The sequence below is a fragment of the Akebia trifoliata genome, chromosome 1, assembly GCF_017979445.1.
Source record: "Akebia trifoliata isolate Shusen 1 chromosome 1, ASM1797944v1, whole genome shotgun sequence".
Lineage (NCBI taxonomy): Eukaryota > Viridiplantae > Streptophyta > Magnoliopsida > Ranunculales > Lardizabalaceae > Akebia > Akebia trifoliata.
Window position 1 is genome coordinate 5,409,064 of NC_141375.1, and position 25,929 is coordinate 5,434,992.

Sequence of the window (25,929 nt, forward strand, 5' to 3'; positions counted from 1 at the left end):
TTTAAAAATGAAAAATGAATGTGGGGTTTTAAATCTCGCCCGAAAAAGTGACTTGTCCATCCTTCTCGTCCATGCTTAATACCGAGATGACTCGGGCAATACGTCTTAGTCGCAGACGAGTTTTGCAACCATGGTTGGGGCAAAGTAGGGCTCTCAACCCTTGCTTTTGGCACTCCATCGTCTACTTATTTACACCCCAATTAAAAATAAAGAAAATTAGTGAATGGTTAAGATCAGTAACAGTTGGGGAGCAACATAAATTTATTTGGTTTTCATTTGAGAACTAATTTGGAATTCATTTGAAAAATAATTTGGATTAAATTATTTATGGATAACCAATTTGGGTAGCACGGTTTGGAGTGCATATCAAATGGATATTCATTATCACTTGATGACCCATAAAAGGGTATGGGTATCAATAGTTGCATCGGAGTTGCCCTTAGTAAGGATTGTTTTGCTCAAATGGATTATCACAATAGCAATCCAACACCACAGCCCTCTAAATTTAATCGAAAAACTCAAATATAAAAAATAAAAATAAAAACAGTTATTTGTTTAGGTCTGATCCAAGGTTTCGAAAATGGACGGGTACCAACCTTCCACCTAATTCAAAATTTTAAAATTAAAATTCAACGGTAAAAATTAACTTTTTTATCCGAAGTTCATTGAATTCTGTCCTCTACAACCCTGAAGCATGGGATCATGGTTTTTTTTATGTCATAAGGTAAGCCCAAGGGACCTTAGTAAGGGTAAATTCCTTACTTAGTAAGGCTAGTCGAACTATCTTGTTATATAGATTTTATTTTATTTTTGGATTTTTCACTGAGTTCTTTTTTGTCAAGTGGGGTGGAGTTTTGATCCCAGATATGTGGCATTACCACTCACAGACTTCATCACCTAACAGAGGTGGTAGCTTCAGTTTTATTGGAGTCAACATTTTATAAGATAAATGACAATGGGTATCTATGGTGACCTGGCAAACTAGACATTTGGAATTAAGTGATTTCAACTCATCTGAATAAACCTTACCATAATGGAATTGAACCCAGTCCGGCCAACAATTAGAAGAAATATTTTCCTCTATTCAACTCTATAACTGATTTTTCTTTATTCCACTTTTTTTTTTTTTTTTTTTATAAATTTATTCCACTCTTATTTATTCAGAAAATGTGTTCGTGGTGGCTTTCACTATCTCAATCTACATTCTTTCAGGATTTTCAATCGCTCGTCTAGAATCTTCTATCCGATGGTGCAAATTGTCTTTGTTGAACATGCTCAGACCGTAATACATTGTCTATAGGAGTTATTCCTACATTTTCTTGAATACGATCATTTCTGTTCTCTCTTTGGCCTTTCCACTCATCCATCAAATTCTCATCTCTGCCACGCTCAATATCAATTCATCAACTTGATGACTCCTAATCACCTGACATGCAGAACTATAAAGTATAGCTGGTTTTAAAGTCAGAAAACATGTATTCTTTTAGGAAAAAAAATAAGGAAAATGGAATATATATATATATATAAGAAACATGCATTCTTTTAGAATTTTTTTTTTATAAATAATCAGTAACATTAAGGTCGACACTGCAACAACTAATCAGAAATACATTGATACTTGTAAGCATGGAAAGAAACACTACAAGTGATATGTCATTTTTAAAATACACTCGTGATCACGATTGTACCTAGGATAACATACCCTTGTCCTGCTGAAGGGACGCCTTTATGAAGTCGACCACAACCTCAGCCAATTCAGCTTGATGATTAGTATATCCGTGATCAGCTCCTTCTATAATTTGTAGTTTGTGGTTGGATATGATCTTGGCGAATTCCAAGGCATCTTCCATTGGTACGACTTCATCCATAGAACCATGAACGGTCAAGACCCTGTATATAGTTTTAGTGAGCTTTAGTAATAAAATGCGGGAAAATTAAATCGAGAATAATGTGATATACTACAATTATTTGCAATAATCAAAGTAGCACTGTTTTTTCATGGTTAATTATCAACAGGAATTAAGGTTGTGCATTCATAAATATTATTAACCCATTCTGAGTTCCTAAAATAGTAATCTGTGGACAGACAATAATATAAAATTCTCATGGATACAAAAAGAAGAATGTTATAGGCCTAGTATACCACTTCCACCCAAACATGAGAGGATAATTCAAAATCCTCGTGAGCAGACATGATGTTTTAGTAAATTCAATTGTTTATACACCAAGGTCACTTAAATGTTATGGGGAAGTCCCAAGCATGGTTCAAAGTTTCGTGACGTTTCCTAATGTTTTGGCAGAACATTCTGATTTCAACCGACTGAAATGAAACACTGAATGTTTTGGATTGTCTAGGAATATTACAGAATGCCTCAGAATGTTTCAGTTCCGACTGTTTTACTTTTCCTCCTGACCAAGACATTCCATCGTAATGGGATTTTAGACCTTAGATAGCCAAGCAAAACTCTGAAGTCTATTCATGTACTCTGGACCCTCTTTCTCTATTTGCTATGCATAGTGTACAGTGCAAGTGTGTAACCAAAATCTGTCTGTATTTGAGAGAAAAATCAAATCTAAGGATTCCAACACTATTTCACCACTTTCAAAATTTGCAATTATGAGCTCTACGATTCTTTCCCTTCCTATGGATTTCTTCCAACACAACTCATCAAATACAAACAACTAATCGAAGTCTTGGGGTATTTTCAGGAAACCACTTGTAGAATTGAGGTCCTGAAAAACACAAGAAATAGGGGAAAAGGTTACATAACAATTTAGTGATTTTATTAGCTGGCAGATAGAAAATTAAAAAGAAAGTCAGGAACAAAAAGCCAGAAGTAAATGTTATAGAATTGGTAGGATGAAGATCACCATTACCAAGGACAGGATGAGAAGGACCATTAGCTAAAACAATATGAGATCTAGATGAATGAAAATTAGAAAAGATGGAGGTACCAGACATGTGAGCACCAGAGTTAATAACCCAAGAAGATGATGGGGATCGAGCAACTACATAAACAGAATTATCTGTATTGACCATAGTTGTTGTGGAAGCAGATGAAGAAGGTAGACCTAACAACTTCTGAAGGATCTAACTAAGTTAGGAAGTAAGATTTTCCTGAGACTCAAAATCAATAACCGGTGGTCTAGAAGCAAATTATTGAGTAACAGATGTCGAAGACGTATTAGTAGATGCATTATGGGCATAGTCAAGACATCCCCATTTGTCCCAATAATAATCCTCAATATGTCCTATCTTACCACAATAGTTGCATTTCCAATTGGACCCTATCAGTACTACGACCAGAGCCAATACCACCACCACGAACCCCATGAGTGCCATCACGATTACCACTACAACCACCAGTACTGTCGCGTCTATTACGAGGAATTCCACAAGTACCATCACTAGTGACTAAAGCAGATGACTCCTTAAGAGAAAAACGAGCTGAGTGCGTAAGTGAAGCCCTTTGAAGTAGAGAATATGCATTCGTTGCAGTAGGAAGTTATTCACCAGCCAAAATCTAATCCTTGAAGATATTGTACTCTAAGCTAAGACTGGACGACAGCAATGCAACTTGAAACTCTTCCCATTGACATTATTGAACTTCCAAATCAATGCTATAAAGCTACAATTCTTCCTACATACCTTTCATATTACTGTCATTCAGGGGTTTATCACCCTGTTTGGTAGTGAACATGCGTTCAAACAACTCAAACACCCTAATCACATTACTTTCTTAAGAGTACATCTCTGCAAGAGAGCTCCAAATCTTCTTTGTAGTATCAAGGAGTTAGACATTGGAAGTCACAGATAGTTCCATGCTTAACCAAAGCGAGATCATAACCAATGAATTTTCACTCCACGAATTTTCATAGTTCTTTGAATCCTCAGAAAGAGGATCTTCAATAAGGTATTTCTCTTTCTTCTTGGCTCACAAAAACACATTTATAGCATGGGAAAAAGAATGATAATTATTTCTGTTCAATCGTACCAAACTAATCTGCTTAGTCGAATCATCACTTGGAGGGCTATGTCCATCCATTAGAATAACCACGAAGATGAGCAAAGACACAACGAGGGAGGCAACAGCCGGTGTAAAAGACACCTAAAAAGGAGGCAGCAAGGGTAGGAGGTGTAAAAAAAAGGCTCCACCAATTTTGGGTAAAACAAAAAAACCAATTTCAGCCAAAAGGAACTGACTTAGACACCACCTACTGTGATTAAACCTTCTAAAAGGTTTGAAAAACAGTACCACGGAGCCCCAAAACGCATTCACAACCAACCACAAGCACACAATCACGCCCTAAATACACATCTAGGGTTTATCTTGCACCACCACAATGAACCGAAGTTCGTTTCATTACAAAACTGCAGAAATAAGGGTTTAAAAATCCAAAAAAATTTGGAGAGAAGGAAACAACTTCGCTCTAATACCAAGTAGAAAATCAAAACAAGCTAGAGCAAGAAGAAGAAGAAGAGAAGAAAGGGAAGATTGGGGAGAGAGAGAGAGCCAAACACTTACTTGAAGGTTAGGTTCGGCCTCTCCTCAAATATGCTAAACACCTAATCAGCAAATAAGTATGTGGGGCCCACCCCATTACATTAAAAGCCCGTAGGGGCTGTCGCAAATAGTAAAGGGCCAATAGGGCTGTCGCACACATAGAAACCCAGAAAACAGAAAACCTAACTATGACATTTTGAAGTTGCATGATCAACAGTGAGGATTCAGGAATCTAGTTTCACTCACCAAAGTAAAAAGAACAGTACCTTACATTTGCAAACTCAGAACCATGCAAGGTTTATCAGAATTGAATGAAGTTCTGGTTGATTTCTCCACTTTGATAGATAAGATAGCTAGTGTAATCTTGGACCAAATGTTAATTTGTAACGTAATTAAAGGAGACCATCTTTTATTTTCCTTTTGGATTAATATATAAATTTTCCCTCAATACCTTATTTATAAATGTCCATACCTTCTCAAAAGAAAAATGTTATTGTGGATCATTGTCATAAAAACTGAAGACTTCGTTTTTTTTTTTCTTTTTTGGCAAATTCTAGGCAATATCGTAATGTAGGCCCAATCGATTTATTGAAATCCACTTCCGTAGATAGAATTGAATGGGTAACACGCTTGTATGAGAATGAGGGTTACAATCTTCTATAAATCCCTATGAAGGGAACTAGAATATCATTGACTACTGCAAGGAAAAATCAGTTGCAGCTTTTCATAGAAAGGTCGACTTGATTCCCCAAACTGAGCAAACTTCTCATAATTATACCGAAGACTTATGCTTTTGCTATTATAACAAGAAAAAGAAATAGAATGGAAACTCTTCAAGAATTCCCCAGCCAATACAAACAAGAGCTTTTGCACTTAAAAATTCAGCTTGTTTATCACTACTTCACAAAAGACCTTGTCTATCTCCTTTAAATACAAATTAGAAAGTGGGGGACAGTAGGGCATGGACAAAAAACAAGATCACTATGGAATCCATAGAAAGAAAAGTATAACCACTGAAAGTCCGTCAAAGATCAATTGATAGAAATTAGTTCCTTCAAAAGAAAATATTGGTCGAAAGTTCAAACATAGTGTAAACATAACAACATAATCAGGCTTGCAGAACAGATGCAAAGCAGATCAAATGTTTCTAACCTGCAGTCTTTTTCAATTGAAAGGCATGATGCATGCATATCAGTACTTAGGCGCTCCAATAAACTCTCTTCAGTGACACGATACTGGACTTCCCCTACAATCAATGGAGAGCCAATTAAGTATAAAATTCAGTTGTAAACGAAAAAATAATTTCTAGATAAGCTGAATATTAGACTCAAGAGTAACAAGATTTATTTATTATTATTATTATTTTGTTTCGATAGGTAAAGTACACTTGTATCACAAAAATGGAAGAATCCAAGAAGAAAGACAACCAAAGAGACAAGACAAAAACTCTTTTAAGTATTAATTTTCATAAAGAAAAACATTCTAACATAAGCTCATCCCCCCCACCCCCAACCCCAATCCAAAAAAACAAAAAACAGTAGTAAAAACAAATCTCCTTTTTCCAATTTCAAATCGAATACCTCTTCTGAGCTCAACGCTATTGTTGGTTATTTCCCACCAAACACTAGGAGGCTAAGACCATAAGAGACCAATACTACCTCAATCACGAAATCAAGAACTAAAAAAAAACTCTACACATAGCTACTTCCAATGGAGAGTTACCAAATCATACGTCCACCCCACCCCCCAATACGGAAAAAAAAAAAAAAAAACACAGTAGTAAAAACAAATCTCCTTTACTAATTTCGAATCTAGTACCTCTTCTGAGGTCAACACTATTATTGGTTATTCCTCACCAAACACTAGGAGGCTAAGACCATAAGAGACCGAACTTCATTCTATCTCAATCACTGAATCAAGAAAGATAAAAAGATTCTTCACATTTCTATAAGCTATAGTAAAGTTGAAACTATCACGACTAGGGAAAATACAAGATATTCCATATAGCAACCAAAATTTCCTTAAAATTTTCATGAAGGGAAAAATGCTTAAATCCAACCATTTCTAAAATTCAACCCAAAGAGGTAAACTATAATTATAATTTCATATCAATCAGAAAAAAGCATGGTTATCTTAGCAACACAAATGGAGAATAGGTTTCTGTCATGCCCCATAAATTCAACCAGAATCCCCATGACTCGCAAGTTGAATCTAGAAGTGTGATATCTACACCATGAAATGATAATAATATATAAGAGAAAATTTTGACAATAATCATTAAATAACACAGTTAAAGCAAACATAATCAGATGCCATACATGATCATTGCCCAAAAAGAACTGAAAACAAACATGTGTTCTCAAACATTATTACACACCTGACATTATTACATAAAAAGAGTAGTGACACATACCATGTCCATGTATACAACTCCAAAAGACTCTTAACCTAACTCTAGTATTAGGACTCTCAATAAGAACACTCAAACTCCTCTCCTGGAAGCTTGGACTCATCATCTATCTGGCCCTAGAACTGAGCCTCCTCAGATAAGTCATCTAAAACAGGTACGCCTAAAATTGGTGTTCCGTAGGGTGAGTAATAAGGAAATTACTCAGTAAGAAAATCTTACAATTCTAAATAATAGTCTACAACATACAGGTTAAACATTTTAGGCATTGTTAAATTATGCATTTTTTGATAATCAAAATATAATTAGAAACACTTAAACATGTAAATCATAAAGAAGGGTAAATCATTGAAACAGTTTTAAATTATCGGAAAACATTAATAGCTCATAATATAACTGCTGATGAGGGTCACAACTGATGTGAACATCTCAAACAAGATACAATTGATTCAATACTTCACCATTGTCGAACTCCACCGTTAGTTACTAATTCTATGGCCAGCCTTTGCATATTTGGGTAATTGATTTCTCGGTTCAAGTAGTCGTTGACTAATGCCTTAAGAAATGGGCCAATTAAGTAGGTTATTCTTTCCTGACTACTCTAAACTATTAATGTAGCCATCTTCATCTATGTCAATCTGGTGTGCATGCGGTCCTCAGTAAAAACTCTATCATTTATACAACTATTTATACATCTTATTCTCTATTAAAAATAGAAAAGAAAGTTCCGAATTCCTGTTGTGATGTTGCGTTCTTATGCATCCCATACTACATAAGAACTCAAACATCACAACTTTTATCCTAGAATAATGTGTTGCTCTCGAAACTGACACATGTTATTCTTTGTAGGCTTTCACAATCTTTTTAATAGATCACTAAAATAATACATATATCGAAAAATAAAGCATGTAAGTATCATGAACACCAAATCTACTCTCAAGACAAATAAATTCACTTTCATCTCTCTTTCTTGTTTTTTTTTTTTCATTCCTCCATTTTTTTTCCTCATGTCTTACACAGCAAATAGCCGAAGCATTTCTACTTTTTTCCCTCTTTCGTGTCTTACACGATCCTCGAATCAAAGCATATCTCACATCTCTCATTCGTGATTTACACGGCGTACGCTAAAACATTCTCACCGTAACTAGGTACTCATTGACACACATACAATTGAGAACACGTTCTCAGTATTTATTATTCAAAAACTAGGTTGCATACCAGATTTATCATTCGATTAAAACTCAAATTTCTCTTATGTTTTTTTAATTTTCATTCGAAATACTTTATTTTGAAAAACTCTATATCATAAGAATCAATAATTCTAAATTTACTAATTTAAACATAAATTAACTAATCGGAAACTAATCCTTCTAACAAGCATGTTATAAAGTATAATGAAATAATAATTGAACATTTCAAATATATTTATTTTGTAAGGTTCTAACACAACTTTTCTTTAAAACTTTTCAAATCCTTATGTACATGTATACCAATATGCCTTAAAATTCATTTATTTGAAAATGATCCATAACTTCATTTTTTCTCTTATATTATTAACACTACATATGTAAAAATAGATTAAAGGCAAATTTACTAAAAGACATCGAAAATCGAATAATTCCCAAAACAAAACACTTTTGAACTTAATTCCAAAAACAGTAAGTTACCATTTTCGAAAATATTTTATTTTACCAAAATGGTACAAACATTAATTTCCATAATTAGAGTACCTAAAATTAAAAAAATTTAAAACAATTCCATGTCAATGGGATCCTTTTGACACTGTACAAAAATAAATTCTAATATCATGTCAAAGGGATCCTATTGACATTGAATATTTTAAAAAAAAAAGTTCAGTGTCAATGGAATCCTTTTGACACTATACAAAAATATATTATAATCTCATGTCAAAAGAATTATGTTGACATTTGAGAATTTTTTTTTTTCAGTTCTTTTCACTGGGATCCTTTTGACACTGTACAAAAATAAATTTTGAACTCATGTAAAAGGTAATTTTTTATTATCAAAAAAAAAAAAAAAACAGGTAATACCAACAGGATCATTTTGAAATGAGATCAGAATTTATTTTTGTACAGTGTCAAAAGGATCCCTTTGACACAAAAAAAAAGTATTTTCAGTACTGAAATTCTGGAAATTATTGTTTGTACCATTTTGGTAAAATAAAATATTTTTGAAAACTGTAACTTACCGTTTTTTAAAATAAGATGTATAATGCTCCATTTTGGTAAATAATTCTGAAAAGTGCTCCGCTTTGGTAAATTTCTCTATAGATTAAAACCCCCTTTTGGAAAAATTATATAAAATTCAAATGTAAAGAAACATTTTATTTTTCCACACATGTCTAAACTCTTTGAAAATTTATTCTATAACTTAACATGAGTATATATTTAATTATTACTTACCAACTATAAAATTTTAATTTACCAATTATTATCTTTATAAGCCAATGGTGAGTGAAAATAAAAGAATAAGTTGCAATTCAACTAACTCATATGCTTTTGAACAATCCAATAAATAAACTACAACTACCTTGGATTTTTAAACAAAACAACAATATTCTTAAAAACATTTTACCCTAAGACTATTACAAGAGGTGCAAGATTTCCTACCTTTCTTTCTTTCTCTCCTTCCTTTCTTTCTTTCTCTCCTTTCTTTTCTTTCTTCTTCCTTGCTTCCTTTCTTCCTTTCCCTCTTTCTTCCTTCCTTTCTCTTCTTTCTTTCTCCCTTTTCTCTTTCTTTCTCTTTGTTCTGTTTTAGAGCAAGAGACAAATGGGCTCAGCCCTCTTTTTCTCTTAACAAACATATGGTGGGTGGTTAGATACGTGGCCCCACCAGCTCCACACTTAAATTTTTTTTTTTTTACAGCAGCCCCCCTCCCCAAATCTAATCCTAATTAACCTACAACCCCTCCTTTAACATTACTATACGATTTTTAAAAAACTTGACATATCTTAATACTATAATTAAATATTTATTTAATTAATAAATTAATTTTTTTTTTTTAAAAATTAATTCAAAGTCATTACAATATCAAACACATAAATCCTGAGATAGTATATGTACAAAAAAGGGAGCCTATTATCAGTTAATTAGGAAAATGTTGCATATCAGTTTGTGTAGATATGGCATGGCTACACAAAACAATTTTTCGTCTCTCTACAGTATCAGGTCAAAACGGTATCCACCAATATGGTTGCCAGACTAGTGCATTGACTCTTAACTACGTATGTGATTCATATTGTATTGACTATTGACCATGATGTTTTGCATATTACACACTAGGTTGCCAATACATTGTAGAATGTCCAATATGAAAGCCCAATATAAAAGCTTAGTTAACAATTATCATATTGAGAGCTGCCGATATACATCCAGACAAAGATACTTCCAATTATGCTCTAAATGCATGGGGGTTACATAAAGTATATACATGTAAATATTATCAATGACCAGATTGATTACCATTTTTACCCTCGACATCAACAAATCCATCTTTCTTAATTCTTTGCATAAAATCTTCTCTTAAACGCTCTTTAATTCCTCTCTTCAAATCATGACGGCCAGAAACATTGACAATTGTAGGTACGTCATGATAAATCGAAGCATATAGGAGCACCACATTTCCCCCTGAAAGACAGGTTTTCAGTACCATAGCACTTCAAAAAATTCATAATTATATGATGATTATTTAGCAATTTGAAAAAAAAAATTCCTGCAATCATTAAACAACCATCAGATAAGCAAACAGTAAGAAAATGAAAAATGTTGAGTAAGTCATCATCTACGGGTCTCCTTTTGAAGGTTCAATTGGGGTTTTCTTCTAATTAACATTTTCCATTTGCATACATCATCACTTTACTTAGGAAGGTTAATTTTTGTTTGGTTCATTATGCTTGATTACCGAAACCTTAATTATACAGAAATGATCTGGTTCTCAAACTCTCGAGTTCCAATATTGTATAAATTCATCCAAAATCGAGGCTTTGCCTGCAAGTTTTCCTCCAACTCAGAAGGTGAAGTGACCAATGGACATCCAAAGCACAACAAACCTATAATAACAGCGATGCATAAATGTCTGCTGGTGTCTGACACTAATAACAGGGGAGTAATTTGTCAATTGACATATAACATTTCATCATAAAATTGAAGGTAAGACAAGCTTGGTGATTGAATTCCATTACCCATAAACAAATGTAGTAATTTCACCATTAACCATTAGTTGTTACTTATTATTAATGACATCAAATTCCACTAAATAATATAAACAGTTCAAATGATGGAAAATCAAAGCTACATAATACTTATCTTTAATAACTTTCTTCCTGATCTGCAATGGCTATAACTTAGTTGGAACTTTAACATGCCAAAATTTATGAAGTCATTTACAAAAATTTCAGGGGGGAAAAAACAGCGATAATGCCTTGTTGACCCAAATTTTAGCTCATTAGCCTATCGAATGATATGAAACAAAGTAGCCCATGAGGTTGGGCTATAATGTCTATAAATTCCACATAGGAAATATAAACTTAGCTCACCTTTACTATGCCCAAGAATTGCACTTATCACACGTTTCAGCCCAGAAAAATATAGGACTACGGCATGTAAATCATCTACCTCTCTACGATAATTGCCATACTGGAATGAACCTTCACTTTCCCTACAAGTCAGACTGTTATCAGCTACAATATTTTAGCAAAGCAAATATAAATGAAAGTTTTATCAATAAATCTCTTATACTCATCAAAAGAAAAATATAATAAAAGCCCATAGTTTGAGTGCTCATTCCTATGCAGTGCAAGGTAACATCACAAGTAATTTTAATAAGACAAGGAACCACCCTGCATTATAACCAACTACTAAAAATTATACATGCATTATTTCTCATGACACACATAGATTCATAGCTGCAAATCCATTGGACAAATTGTAAGTCATGAAAATCAAATTCCATGGAACCACCAAAAAAACAAAAATACAAACAAATATATATATATGGGGGGAAGAGAGAGAGAGAGACTATCTCCTCAAATTTCCGATTGATATGGTCTCATTTTTTGTCCCTATTTAAAATCTCTTTTTTTTTCCAAAGTCCATCTCTTTGTTTGAGGAATGTTTGCACTTAAGCTTTTCATTTGGGGCATCAGAAAGGATTCTTGGTCCAATATTCCCTTTACCATGTATTGGGGCAGTTGGAAGGAGAGAGATGGTAGGGTTTGTAGAAATAAATGTGGTATTTTATTCTATTATCCTTGTCATGCCAAAAGAAATCTCTACAAATCTTGTCCATCTTTAACTCCACGCTCCTCGGCAAAGAGAATAGCTAAAGTAGATAAAATATCTACTTCCATTTTTATGATTGTGCACACTGATGTATGGGGACCAGCTCCTGTTATAGCTGATGGGGGATACGGATTCTTTCTTTTGTGGAAGACTACAGTAGATACACTTGGAGCTACTTGATCCACACTAGATATGAAGTTCTAAAGCAGATAAAATTATGTCATAAAATGATTCAAACTTATTTCAACAAGTCCATGAAGGCTAAATTAAAGCAATACCTGATAGAGCAAGGGATTGTTCACCAAAGTTCTTGTGTTTAGACATCACAACAAAATAGAGTAGCTGAGAGAAAAAATTGTCACCTTCTAGAAGTTGTTCAAGGGATGTGGTTGTTCATGTTTGTTCCCAAGAAGTTTTGGGGTGATGCTCTGCTTACAGCTATGTACCTTATCAATTATATACCATCTAAGGTCCTTAGTTTTCAATCCCCTCTTCAATTGTTAGTTCCAGATCATTTTCCATTTCATTTACCTCTTCGTGTTTTTGGTTATCTTTGTTTCATCCATATTCTGGGTCCAAATCGTACCAAGTTACACACTAATGCTATTCGAGGTGTCTTCTTAGGATACTCATTGACTCATAAAGGATACCAGTGTTTGGATCCATCCACTGGTAAACGATATGTCATCAGGGATGTCACGTTCTTTGAGTTAACTCTCTTTTTTCGTTCGACTGCCTCTCTTCAGTGGGGGATGATGAATATGGAAGAGTGGCAAAATTCCTTATTTTCTTTACCAATTGTAGCCCCTTTATCGACTGACACGTGTAATCCTTCATCGTTTGTGTCTTTGTCGAAGGAGTCAATAAACAAAGGAAAAGAGTTACAAGTTTATTCTCGTCGTCAAAAGACAATCCAACAAGAGACTTTCGTTGATCACAGTATCTAGTCGGACTCCCCAATGCCAAATAATAGTTCTTTTGTTTCACATGTTAATTCTTCTAATCTTTATATTTTATTACCATGCGTAAAAGAACTCATTCTTGCACTATGCATCCTATTTCTAACCACATCTCTTCTTCTCTGTTATCTCCAACATATCGTGCCTTTGTGTCTTCTGTTTCTTATGTTCCTATACCTCACAATGTTATAGAAACTTTGAAAACTCCTGAATGGAAGAAAACAATACAAGAAGAAATTGATGCTCTATTAAATAATAGTACGTGGGAGATGGTAGTTTTGGTAGAAAGAAAAGAATCAATGGGCTACAAGTGAGTGTTTACTGTAAAGCATAGAGTAGATTGCACAGTAGAATAGTACAAGACAAGACTCGTAGCAAAAGGAAATATTCAAACCTCGCGGATCTACTATAAAGAAACGTTTGCACCTATAGCCAAGATGAACACTATTAAGGTATTAGTATCCCTTGCTGCAAACTTATCTTGACCTTTACATCAATTAGATGTGAAGAACACCTTCCTAAATGGAGAACTAGAAGAAGAAGTGTACATCAATCCTCCTCCAGGTTTTCAAAATCCAGAAAACGAAGGAAGGGTATACAAATTGAAACAATCGATTTATGGGTTGAAACAATCTCCCCAAGCCTAACACGATAGATTTAGCAAAGTGAAGCAAGTTGGATACACTCAGAGTCATGCAAATCATACTTTTTTTGTGAAAAGGTAGAAAGACTTCATGACAATCCTCATTGAATATATTGATGACATTGTGGTTACAGGAAACTACCTGCATGAACTACAAAGATTGAAGAAATTCTTAGCTTCTAAATTTGAAATGAAGAACTTTGGAGATTTGAGATACTTTATTAGCATTGAGGTAGCTCAATCCAAGAAAGGTATATATATTACCCAATGTAAGTATGTATTGGAATTACTTCGTTATTTTGGGAAACTTGGTGCTAAACTTGTTGATACTCCAATGGATCCTAATTAAAAGCTTAATGGAATAAATGGAGAACTATTAACAGATGTTGGGCAATTTCAGAGATTGGTGGGTCGCCTCCTATACTTGCAATTGACTAGACCAGACATAGCTTATGTGGTTAATGCTATCAGTCAATACATGCATGCCCCAAGGATTCCTCACCTAGAAGCAACAGAAATATCTCTCAGGTAGCTGAAGGCTGCTCCTAGAAAAGAAATTCTATATGTTAATCATGGCCATCTCAGAATAGAAACATTCATAAATGCAAATTGGGTTGGAACTAAAGATCGTTGATTTACTTCTAAATATTGCACCTTTGTTGGGGGCAATCTAGTCACTTGGAGAAGTAAGAAACCACCTGTGATTGTTTTATCCAGTGCTGAAGTAGAATATTGAACTATAGCTCAGGGTACCACAAAGACAATTTGTCTTCAAATTCTATTAGGTGAACTTGGTGTTATTATGGCAGAACCTACTAGACTCTACTATGATTATAAAACAGCTATTAATAAAACTCTCAATCCTATCCAACACGACCGTATGAAACACATTTGAGATTGATAGACATTTTATTAGAGAGAAAGTGAAATATCAAGCTATGTGTCTTCCATATACATAAAGTCGGAAGATCAACTGGTAGAAGTATACTAAAGGGGTTTAAAAGAAGAAATTGGACGAAGTTCTTAGCAAGTTGGACATGATTGATAACTATGCCCCACTTGAAGGGGAGTGTAGAAATAAATAAGTATTAAAATATGAGTTCTAACTAAATATCTAGTTGTATGGGGAACTTTTAATAATTTTAAGAAGTTAATATATAAATAGTGCGAGAAGGGCTGATTAACACTAATCTCTTATTGATTATTCTCCCTAATCTCCTCTTATTCTCTTTTTCTTCTCATTCCTTTTAGATCTCAACTTCAACTGGGTCTTTTAGCCTCCAAAAGACAATCATATATTTTATTTTTGAAGCAAAAAATATACAAAGAGACCTAGCAAAAGAAAAATAATTGGCCGCACATGTTTTAAGTTGATCCCCAAAAGTTTCTAAAGTTGATCATAACAAGGTGCACATGTGCAGTATGATTTACTAGGAAACTGGAATTCAAATATTTTTTATGTCACAATAGGTCTACATTGATGAGATAGTGACGTAACGGAAGCGTGTCAATCAATAGATTCAATAAGAATTAAGATGTGTTCAATGGAACACATAAAATCAATTTGAATTTATAGATTCACTTGATAAAAAAACAATAGCTTGAAAAAAAATAAAATATAAAGCTAAAAAGTAATTAAAAGAGAAAAGATAATCGAATTGATTGATTATTTGCTTTTATATATTCAATTGAACACGAAATCTTAATTCCTATCGAATCTATTGATTCACATGCTTTCACTATGTCAAGTGGTATCAGAGCTCTTACTACAATCCACAAAAGATGGTTGGTAAAGGTGATTTTGTTATAAAATCTTATCTAGAAACTCAATTTGAGAGGCTTGAGGCAAGAATTATGGCTAAATGGAGTCTAAGTTGGAATCTCTTGTTCAAGGCATGGTTCTCAACACCCTTGAGAAGGAGAAAGGTAAGAAGAGCCTTGGAGATGAAGACCCCAAGATTCCCACCATCCCTCTGTTGATTTCCCTCAAAATTCAGCCCCTTGGGTAACAATTAGTGAAATCGAGTTGATTAATTTTCAAATTCTGCACAAAAGTTTAATCGTACCCAAAATCTATCCCAAATTGCATCTCATGTCCCCCTAGACCTTAATACCTATCCTCCACTACCATCCCATCAAAAAATTTCCAATAATTCTCTTCGCCAATCTCTCCCCACACCTCATACCGCATTCTGTCAACTTTCTAGCCACACCGCACCACTCCTAGACCTTTAAAATAAAAAACCCTCACTCTTCAACTCAAAATCCTCTCAAACTCAACCAGCCCCTTATACCGATTCTCTTGATTCATACACTACATCAAGTGGTATCAATTCAATTAAAAAAAGGTAATTTTAAAAGAGAAAAGATAATTGAATTGATTGATTATTTATTGTTAATTTTCGGATTTAGAGCTCCTTATATAAATCATGTTTTAAAATCTCATTTCGACTCGATGTTTCAATTTTTAGGAAAATCAAAACAATACCGAAACATTTCTAAAACATTACGAAACATTCGATACATTTGAAACAAACAAAGTCTTTTAGAAAAGACTGTGGTTAAGGGGCATATAATAAGTTTGAAAACATAGGGTTTCTTAAACATTTAAGAAAATACGAGATTTTTATCTAAAAGAACCTAAATCTTCAAGAGAAGACTAAAGTCTAGGGCTTTCATAGTGAAAAAGCCCTCGCTTTTATTCAAAGCAGAGGGGAAAAAATTTGAAGAAAAAGAAGAAGAGGAGGAAGTTTTACTTACTTGATCCAACAATGCAACTCGAACGACCTCACCCAAGTTTTTCTCTTCTCTCCCCCTTCCCTTCTCTGATTTTCCCAAAAAAAGAATTGAACTTTGAATATCCTTGTTCTTTGATTTTCTCAGAAAAACATGTGAAACTCTGAATATTTCAGTTTCAAGCATGTTTCGTCTCGGGATATGGAAAAACCGAAATATTTTGTACAAAACATTACGGTACAAACCAAGATTTTGAACCATGATATAGATAACTCCATCATAACAACTTAAAATCCTACTAAAATACTAAAAATTAACATTCCTAACTTATATATAACATAATACTAACTTTCTAATCCTATTACTACTCAAATTGGATACTTCCAAGTACTTCTAATTATAGTCTAAACATTAAAAACGAATTTAAAATAAATTAGAAACTAACAAGGAATTGTACTCCTAACATACGATGAAATAGAAATCCTACTAGAACTAGAAATAGAAATCCTACTAAAACTCTAACTAGAATTGTAGATGTCCTACATCAGATAGTGAGCCCCTATGGTCTCTAGCGCTTCAGAATCTACTCAATCTACAATAGATTGTTTGGTGGGTGCGTAATGTTTCTTTCAAGAAATATTGACAGCCATATAGACGTATTGTGGTACTTGAAAGTTTTAGATAGCTGTTAATCATGCATATGAAAAGGAAAATGTAAGAGTTTGCCTAGGGGGAACATCCTCCCTAGGGTCCAAGCCTTTGAATGGACCATGAAATTTGTGTGGTTGTCAATCCCTAGGACCATCCAACTACTTGGATTTTAGGTGGGCATCCTCCTGATATGGACAACAATATAATTTGTATATTAGGATTAGTTATAATAGAGATGTAATATAGTTACATTTCTAGAGTATCTAGTATAAAGGGATGTTTTGGAAATTGATACAAGATTTTATTCGTAAAAGGCAATGAAGCCTAAGATTTCTGATGCAAGTAGTCTCCAAGACTCATTTTTGGGGTTTATTTTTAATTTCCATATTGTGAGTTGATTTCTAAGGGTGATTTAGCAATTTAGTTACTTCAGTTGGGTCTTTACAAATGGATGGGCTGTAGAAGTAAAGGGACATTTTGTTATTTTGTTAGTGTAAGGAAACTACTAGCCAGAGAGAGTTTGGGTGTGTACCACTATCTACCTCTAAATCCTTCTCTACTTTATTTCATTTTGTTTGTGTTTTTACTCCAATCTTTCCATTTACTTCAATTTCTCTTCAAAAGTAGTTTGCTAATGAGAACATCCTACCATTTTCTTTCTTTCAAACTCTTGTTAAGCTATTCAATAAAGATCCATGAGACTAGGACATCAGATTCTTAAGCCATGCGACAAATCCAGACTTGATTTGAAACCTTTGATTAGCCTGGAACATCCTAAAATTTTTCTCTAAATTTCAAAAGTTTAGACTACGAAAGCAAAGGTCAATAATTTTTTAAAATTATAGTAACGCTAGAAATGGTTGTGGGAGCCCTTAAAATTAGTTCTTAGCTTCATTCAAATTTCCACAAAAGAAATGACAGCAGCCTAGGACCAGTCACATGCAAAAACTGACAATAAATTTTTGTTAATTAAGTGTAGTGGGCAATCAAGAGTCTTTCTTAAAACAACCAAGTCACACCTTTAACTTGACTGAGGGCCGAATGACCCAAAAAAATGGTAATGATAAAAGCACCCCACGAATTAATACAGGCAACCCACACCATAACAGAATTGTTTTGTCTTATATGGGTTAAAAGTTTCGGAATGAGCTGATTTTGGGTGAGGATGATCTCTATTATGAGGAGATCATCCTCACCAAAAATCAGCCCATTCCGAAACTTCTAACCTAATCAAAACTGGTTTACAAAAAAAAGACGATTTATGGTTCTTGAACTTGTTTTGATGGGGTTAGAAGTTCCGGAATGGACTGATTTTGTGTGAGGATGATCTCCTCATCATAGAGATCATCCTCACCAAAAATCAGCTCATTCCGAAATCTTTAACCCATATAAGACAAAACAATTCGGCTATGGTGTGGGTTGCCCTTATTAATTTGTGGGGTGCTTTTATAATTACCCCCAAAAAAAATGTAACCTAACGTGAAAATAAATAAAATGACTTATAGATCTTTATTTCAAGATAAAATCTGTACAATAAGGAATTCATACATTTGCAGTGGCTTTAAGGTACAAAGAATATCAAGTTCAGGACTTTCATCCATTATTACCATTACCATAAGAAAAATGCAAATGAATAGTTTGCTATGTCATATATGCCAACGTTGACTAGTGAGGCACATCTCTGTGACCAAGCTATTTATAATAACACTATAAGCTTTGTAATGAGAGTAAGGGTCATATAAAACAACTGAATGGATTTGTAAGGTCTACCTTCAAAAGGCCACAAGACCAAAGCACAAGCCATAGAGAAGGTACTTTAAATAACTGCCAACAACTTACCCATTTCCAGCGAAGTCAAAGCGGAAGGAACTGATTCCTTCTTTCACTAAAGCAGACGCAAGGTTTGCAAAAGTATTAGTCTCCTGGAGATAGAAATAATCATAATCAATCCCAATCATCTAGTAATTGAAATTACACGGATATTATAAATTGAGACCACCACCATCAAATCATCATCAAATATCGGGGTCAGTGAATGAATCATGTTCCTCCAACTTGATGGGCTGTAAGAATGTAGTAAATATGATTTAAAAATGAAATTGTCACTTTGGGTTGAAGTACAACCATGGACTAGACCACCATTTTTAAATAAAAATCAAGTTCTTCAGCTACAGAACAAGAAAAAAACCAAAAATTTCTCACTGAAACACTAAAAAAATCAGCCTGACCAATTTATAGAGGCCAATAAAGAAAAATACGGTAAAGGGAATTTATTAAAATCAATTTCCTAGGGTAAGTGCATCTAAAACACCCAATGTTGTTACACCCAATGTTGTTAGATAGCATATGCAACCGTGTGCGACCAGCACATGTTGTTCACATACCATTTCGCACATCGCATAAGCGTTGGCATTTGCTGCAAAAAAGAGGAAAAATGCAGAATATTTTTAAATATCGTTTCTTGAGTAACTTTATTTTTTTCTTTTAAGTCTTGAGAGTTGAGAGTAACTTGAGTTGAGACATGAACTTTGAGAATAATAGTGTAGACTAGAGATTAGAGAATATTTATAATTATGTGAGAATGTGGTAGAAAATGTAATGAGATTTAAGAGTTGGAGGCTTTGTGAGAGTAAGAAAGAGATTAGAAGGTAGAAGAAATGTAATAAAAGGAGTATGGGGTGTAGAAGTGAGGCATTTATAAGAGAAGTGAGGTCATATTTTGGGTGTATGCGATGACAGCATATGCGATTTTCATTTTGAAAATAGCATATGCATTCGCATATGCGAATATGCGACCACATTAGACAACATTGAAAACACCAAATTAAGACATATAATGGAAAAAATACCTAAAATATAGTTATTTCCAACCTTTGAGGATCGAAATCCATGGCATAAGATTACAAGCTCCGTTGAACCCGTTTCATGTAATACGCCAACAAGCTTTTCTCCATGGTTGTTTTGTATTGTAATTTTCTCCAATTGAATCACTGAAAACAAATGAATCCAAGATTGTAACAAACACAACAATGTTAAAGTGCTTCAAAGATGACCAGAAATAAGAGAATTGAGAGAAAAATATGAGTTATAATTAATATTATTTCAAAAGACTAAATCAGCGAAGCATTCAAACTCCTTTTGTTCATTAACCATAAATTTCAATGGCATTCATCATGATGAAAAATTAAAAGCAGGCAATCAAAAAGTAAAATCTTTTATTCCTGTTACTAGGGAATAAGCATCGAAAAAATCAATACCCTCTTTTTGCCTATAGCCTTTTGCTATCAACCTAGTTTTAAATTTATTGATTGACCATCAACTTCTTTTTAAATATTCATTCACATTAAATAGGATTATACTTGGCCCCTATGAGGTAAGCTTCAAGTTTTTTTATACTCATTATGGAATCAATTTCAATTTTTATTGCTTCTCTCCAAAATTAAGCATCTGAAGAAGTCTTTGCCTCACTAAAAGATTGGGATTCAACTCTGACCAAGAAAGTTTGAAAGTTTGGTCCAAAGCTAAACAATGCTCTATCTCTTTTACATATTCTAAGTACATATTTATTTTCATTTGAAGATTTTTCTTTCCTTCTAGGTAAAATTCTAATTTGATTTTCTTTCATTATTAACTTTTCCTTAAGAGGAAATATATCCTAAAAACTTATGCATCCCTAAATTCATTTTATCATTTTTCTCAATTAATTTTTTTTTTAATCTTAATAACTAAAAATATGAACGCACTACTATTTTGAGCATAGCCTATAAAGGCAAAGTCTACAGTTTTAGGACCAAATATGGTCCTTCTAGACGTAGGGATTGACTATGTATGGTCCTTTTATCAATTCATCAACAAATTAGCCAAGCAACCCAACAGTTTCAGGTATTTATAAGATGGTTTTCTCCTTTTCCATAACTCAAATGGAATTTTATCCGAGTCTTTAAATGAAATTTTATTTAAGATGAGGCATGTTGATAGCAATGCCTCCACCCACATGTTCATGGGTAGCCTAGAACTTATTAACATCAAATTAATCGTATATTTTAATGTTCTATTCTTCCTCTTGGCTTTGACCTTAGATTAAGGCAAATAGAGAGTTGTTCTGTAAATTATTTCATTTTCTTGGCAGAATTTTATAAAAGACCCAGAGTAACATTCTACACCTTTATCTGATCTCAAAACTTTAATTTTCTTAACTGATTTTCTTATTCAATCTTAAAATTTAGGAATTTTTTTAAGGCTCCATCTTTGCTTTTTAATAAATAGACTAAACAATACCTAAAAAAATCATCAAATATTATAAAATATCTATTAATCTAGTTTCATAGAATTTGAAAATATATGATCCGTATATTAATGAAGAAAAGCATTTGTGGTTTTGTGTACACCACCACGTCAGCGCAGTGTTGAAGCAATGTTGTAGGAAGTCAATTTAGCTTTTTTCTAGATTAAGCCTAGAATTTCAAGCATTGATCTACACTTTTGAAGGGTTTCTTAGAATATTTAGTTTCTACACATACGTCACATTTAAGTTTGACAATTTTAATGACTTAAAAATTAATCCTAAATCCATTAATTATTTATTGAAATCATGCAAACATGATAGAATCTAAAATGCCATACATTACATGAATCAACAAAATAAGTATAAGAAGATGATGCTTCTTACATTTAGTTGGAAGAGCCCATCATTCAAATACTCTTTCCAAAAGACTTATCCTTGGACAGAACAAACTTATTTGCCTCAAATACTAGTTTAAAATCCTTCTTTTGCTAAAGCGAGATCTTGAGACAGAATTCTTTGACGTCTGGAACATATAGAACGTCCTTAAGCATGAGGCTATTCTTAAAAGAGAACTTCAATGCATCAATCCCATTTTCAACCACTTTTAAAACTAGCGAGATGTCCATGAATGACTGTTCACTTTCCCTTACAAACTCGTAAGAGGAAAATGCATTTTGTTTAGCATAGATATACTTTACAGCCCCAGTGCCTACCCACCAAACCCTCATCATGACACTGAAAAATTCAACCTTAGACACAAGCAAAAAAGTTACCATCCTCAACCACATGATCCTGAGCTTGGGGTTGTTTGCCTTTTAACTTATCCTATCATCTTTTGTAATTTTCGATCATGAATCACTACAAAATTGAGCCAAACGGTCAAGCTTCTCACAAAAGAAAAAAAAAAATAGTTTGCCTTAGCCATCTTGAAGATTGCTTTGGATTTCTTGTTCTTGTCAGATGGTTTCTTCTTGAAGTTAGGTTTGGGTTTCCAATATTTGTTGGGTTTTCCTTCCATAAGATTGGTCTTGGAGTTCAATTTTGAGGTCTTTTCTTTCATCTCATTAACCTCATTGTATTCTTTTACACAAAGTTCGACAATTAAATCTTCTGGGGTCATCACCATTTTTTATGTTTCAAACTAGTCTTAAAGTTCTTCCACGCAGGAGATAGTTTCTCATTAATCGAGGCAACTTGAAATCCTTCACAGGTCTTATACTCCTCGACTAAGATTTCATGGACTATCAGTTACCTTCTCAAGTTGGACCACAATTGATTTTCCATCCTCCGTTTTGAAATTCAGAAATCATCCCACAACAAATTTCTAAGCCCAGCATCTTTAATGATATATTTGCATTTTCCATAGTATTTTAGCTATTTTGCAATGAACATAAATATCATAGAAAGAGGGAACCAATCCATTCAAGATATAATCTCTGCATAAGTAGTTGTTAAGATTCCATTTATTAGTAATTTCAGATCTAGCAGGTTCATGCTCGTTTTCAATTATAAGAATAGATTCAAACAGGATATCAAACAAGTTGCAAGGTAATTAGATAAAATAGCATTTTTTGTCATCTTTAGAAATTCGATCAACCAAAAGGTTCGGGTTTCTCAGAGTGGTTAACATATATCATTTTTGGTTAAATCAAATTTGCAAATAACAAAATATCTTTTCTTTACATTTTTATAAAAATTAATTAACTAGGCAATGATTAATTCAGCTTAATCAATATTAGGCATGCAAGCAATAAATCGACATAAAAGAAATTATCCTACAGATCGGGTGAACAAAAATAGAATTCTTCAAAATCCAAAAGTAGTGATGACAATGTATGTATTGAAGAAAAGATAAGAGTTCATAATTAATACTCCTCTTATTGATGATCAATATCATAATTATTTACTATTATTTTTGAAGCTTTATTTGATGTTAGACATTTGTCCTTAATTCTTTTCGCCCCTAAATCAATTCTTTTCACCCCTAAATCAAGATCTTGAATTAGGGCCATGGGTCAGATCAAGGTTCAAACTTTGAGGTGTGACAACTATCCATGCAGGAGGAACCAAGTTGTAACGAGACTTACAACATCAATTCTGGTGGAAATGAATGAAGAAGGATATAGCAAAATTTGTTTCTAAATTTTTAACTTGTCAACAAGTTCAAACCGAACATCAAAGGCCCGCAAGATTACTTCAACATTATTGACTTCAGAGTGGAAGTGGGAACATATCATAATGGACTTCATCACGGACTTACTGAAGACACACGGACATGACAAGATGCAGTTTGGGTGATCGTTGATAGATTAACCAAGTCAACTCACTTTCTGACTGACTATGAGAGTTTCAGACTCATTGAATGAATTAAATAGCCTCTGTGAAATTGCATAGGATACCGATATCGATCGTATTTGATAGAGATTCACGCTTCACGTCGCAGTTTTGGAAAGGCTTGCAAAGTGCATTAGACTTCAAGGGAAGGTGGAGTGAACATCTAACTTTAGCTGGATTATCTTATAATAACAGTTTTAAATCAAGTATTGGAATGGCACCTTATAAAGCATAATATGGGAGACCTTGCAGATCACTTATATGTTGGGCAAAAATCGGAGAACACGCAATCCTTAGATCGAAATTGATTCAGAAAACTACAGAGAACCTTATTCAAGACCATTATCGGATCAAGGTTCGAATTTTGGAGTGTGACAACTTGCGCAGTCAACTCATGATCACTCAAAACTTAAAAACCCTTTTTTTTTAAAGCAAAGAGTATTTGTCTTCGAAAAAATAGAAAGGCGGTCAAGATGACCAACAATACAAGCACACTACCCAGATGCACTTTATTACTTGCCAAGCTACACACCCAACCCCATTGATGTTTATATGTTCCTAGTTTCATTTTCTTAGAAATTTGAGCTATGTAACTTGGCTAGCAATGATTACATTTTAGGTTTGTTTGGTATCATTTTTAATAAATAACCAGTTCTTGATCACCCCAAGACTTCAAAACATGCAATTCATTGATCACCCACCTCAACAACAATAATATTTCGAGTCATGCTACACTGACTACGCTCGACACTGTGTTCATCACTGTACTAACATGGCAGTGCCAAGAGAACCATAGATTTCTTTCCTCAAGATACTAGGAAAGAAATCTATGGTTGTCTGCACGCTGCCACATCAGCGCAGTGTTGAACGCAATGTCCAAAAGCGTTTTCGTAATAATTTTAGGTGTCTTTAGAATCCCTTCTAAGTTCTAACCAAGTGACCAGTTCTCTGAAACTTGAACTTGGGTGTGTCGTGAACGTGGCCAATCAAGATGGTTTTAATCATTAAATGGCGGTCTTGATTATCCACGTCAGCTAAAGATCCAAGAAATTGAATCTGCAACATTTCTCCCTAAAAATTACTATTAATAACATCAAAAAATCGGATTTTTTTGTAATGTTTGATAATTTGATCTGAGATTGAGTTTCTGTGGTACAGAGACAGTGATTGGTCATGATGAAAGAACGAATAATTAAATCTGAATCGTTGATTTTGCTTACCTGGGTGTTGGCTTTCATTGGACGAACGAGATTGAGCCATCCTCGCGAGCCTTGTTCGGCGTTGCGGAAGTGTAGAAAGAAAGAGAGGAAGAGAAGAACTCGAACTTGAGGTTGAAGTTGAAGGGGACTGTTTGTTTACTGGGTTTAGAAATCCAGAGTAGGACGCACCACACAAAAGACTCCCCATCTCTCACACTTGTGGAGCAAATCCGTCCTCGTTGGAATAACTATTTGGGAGATGCTGAAGTAACATTAACATTGACAATTGACAGTCACATTGCTGACGTGGATGTATGTACTGAACCATAGATGCTTTTCATTTAAATACAAGTGAAAAGTATCTATGATTATGTGTGCATACGGGCGGAGTTAGTAAGGAGCTGGTAGGGGCAATTGCCCCCTCAGAGCTTTGAGACAGCCCTATATTTTCAACTAATTACATGCCCCATTTGTCCCCAGTCATTCACCTCTCTCCCTATTTGCCCCTACATCCTCACAAGATCTTTGAGAAATTTAGCATAGTAGGGAATTTGACAGATTACATTCAAGAAAAGGATATTGATTTGTACATTTTTAAATACATCAAGAATTCTTTGTAATTGTTTCCCTTTCCTATTGTCTATAAGTTAGGAATGGGGCCTTGGAAATAATTAGTTGTATTTCACTCGGTGGAGGTGTTTCATTTTTTTTATCCTCTTCCTTTATCATCAATGCAAATGGGTTCTTAACTTTTGTCGGGGGCTCATGATTCTCTTTAGGGCTATGAACATGATTGTCTACTAGTTTTCCAGAACATAAAGTGTGGACTGTTTGAATTTAAGACTATTTGACTAGGGAATTGCCTTTTATTCCTCTCCCCAATAGATAGAGCTAACTAACCTAACTGAA

General features: G+C 33.9%; 1 protein-coding gene across 2 annotated transcripts; it reads right to left on the reverse strand.

Moving 5' to 3' along the window:
* Positions 1 to 1,516: 1,516 nt before the first annotated feature.
* On the reverse strand, positions 1,517 to 25,243 carry LOC147410522 (putative uncharacterized protein YDL057W). Of its 2 annotated transcripts, none has more exons than XM_086436419.1 (7): positions 25,042 to 25,243; positions 20,074 to 20,192; positions 19,042 to 19,124; positions 11,469 to 11,602; positions 10,396 to 10,560; positions 5,658 to 5,751; positions 1,517 to 1,890 (listed from the first exon to the last, which is right to left on the reverse strand). In XM_086436419.1, exons 1-7 carry the CDS (start codon positions 25,226 to 25,228, stop codon positions 1,689 to 1,691), a joined length of 984 nt encoding a protein of 327 aa, XP_086292545.1. In that variant the 5' UTR covers positions 25,229 to 25,243; the 3' UTR covers positions 1,517 to 1,688. The 2 variants fall into 2 exon arrangements, with proteins under 2 accessions (XP_086292545.1, XP_086292554.1); XM_086436428.1 differs by having other exon boundaries at positions 11,469 to 11,590; positions 25,042 to 25,219.
* Between the last annotated feature and the right edge of the window lie 686 nt (positions 25,244 to 25,929).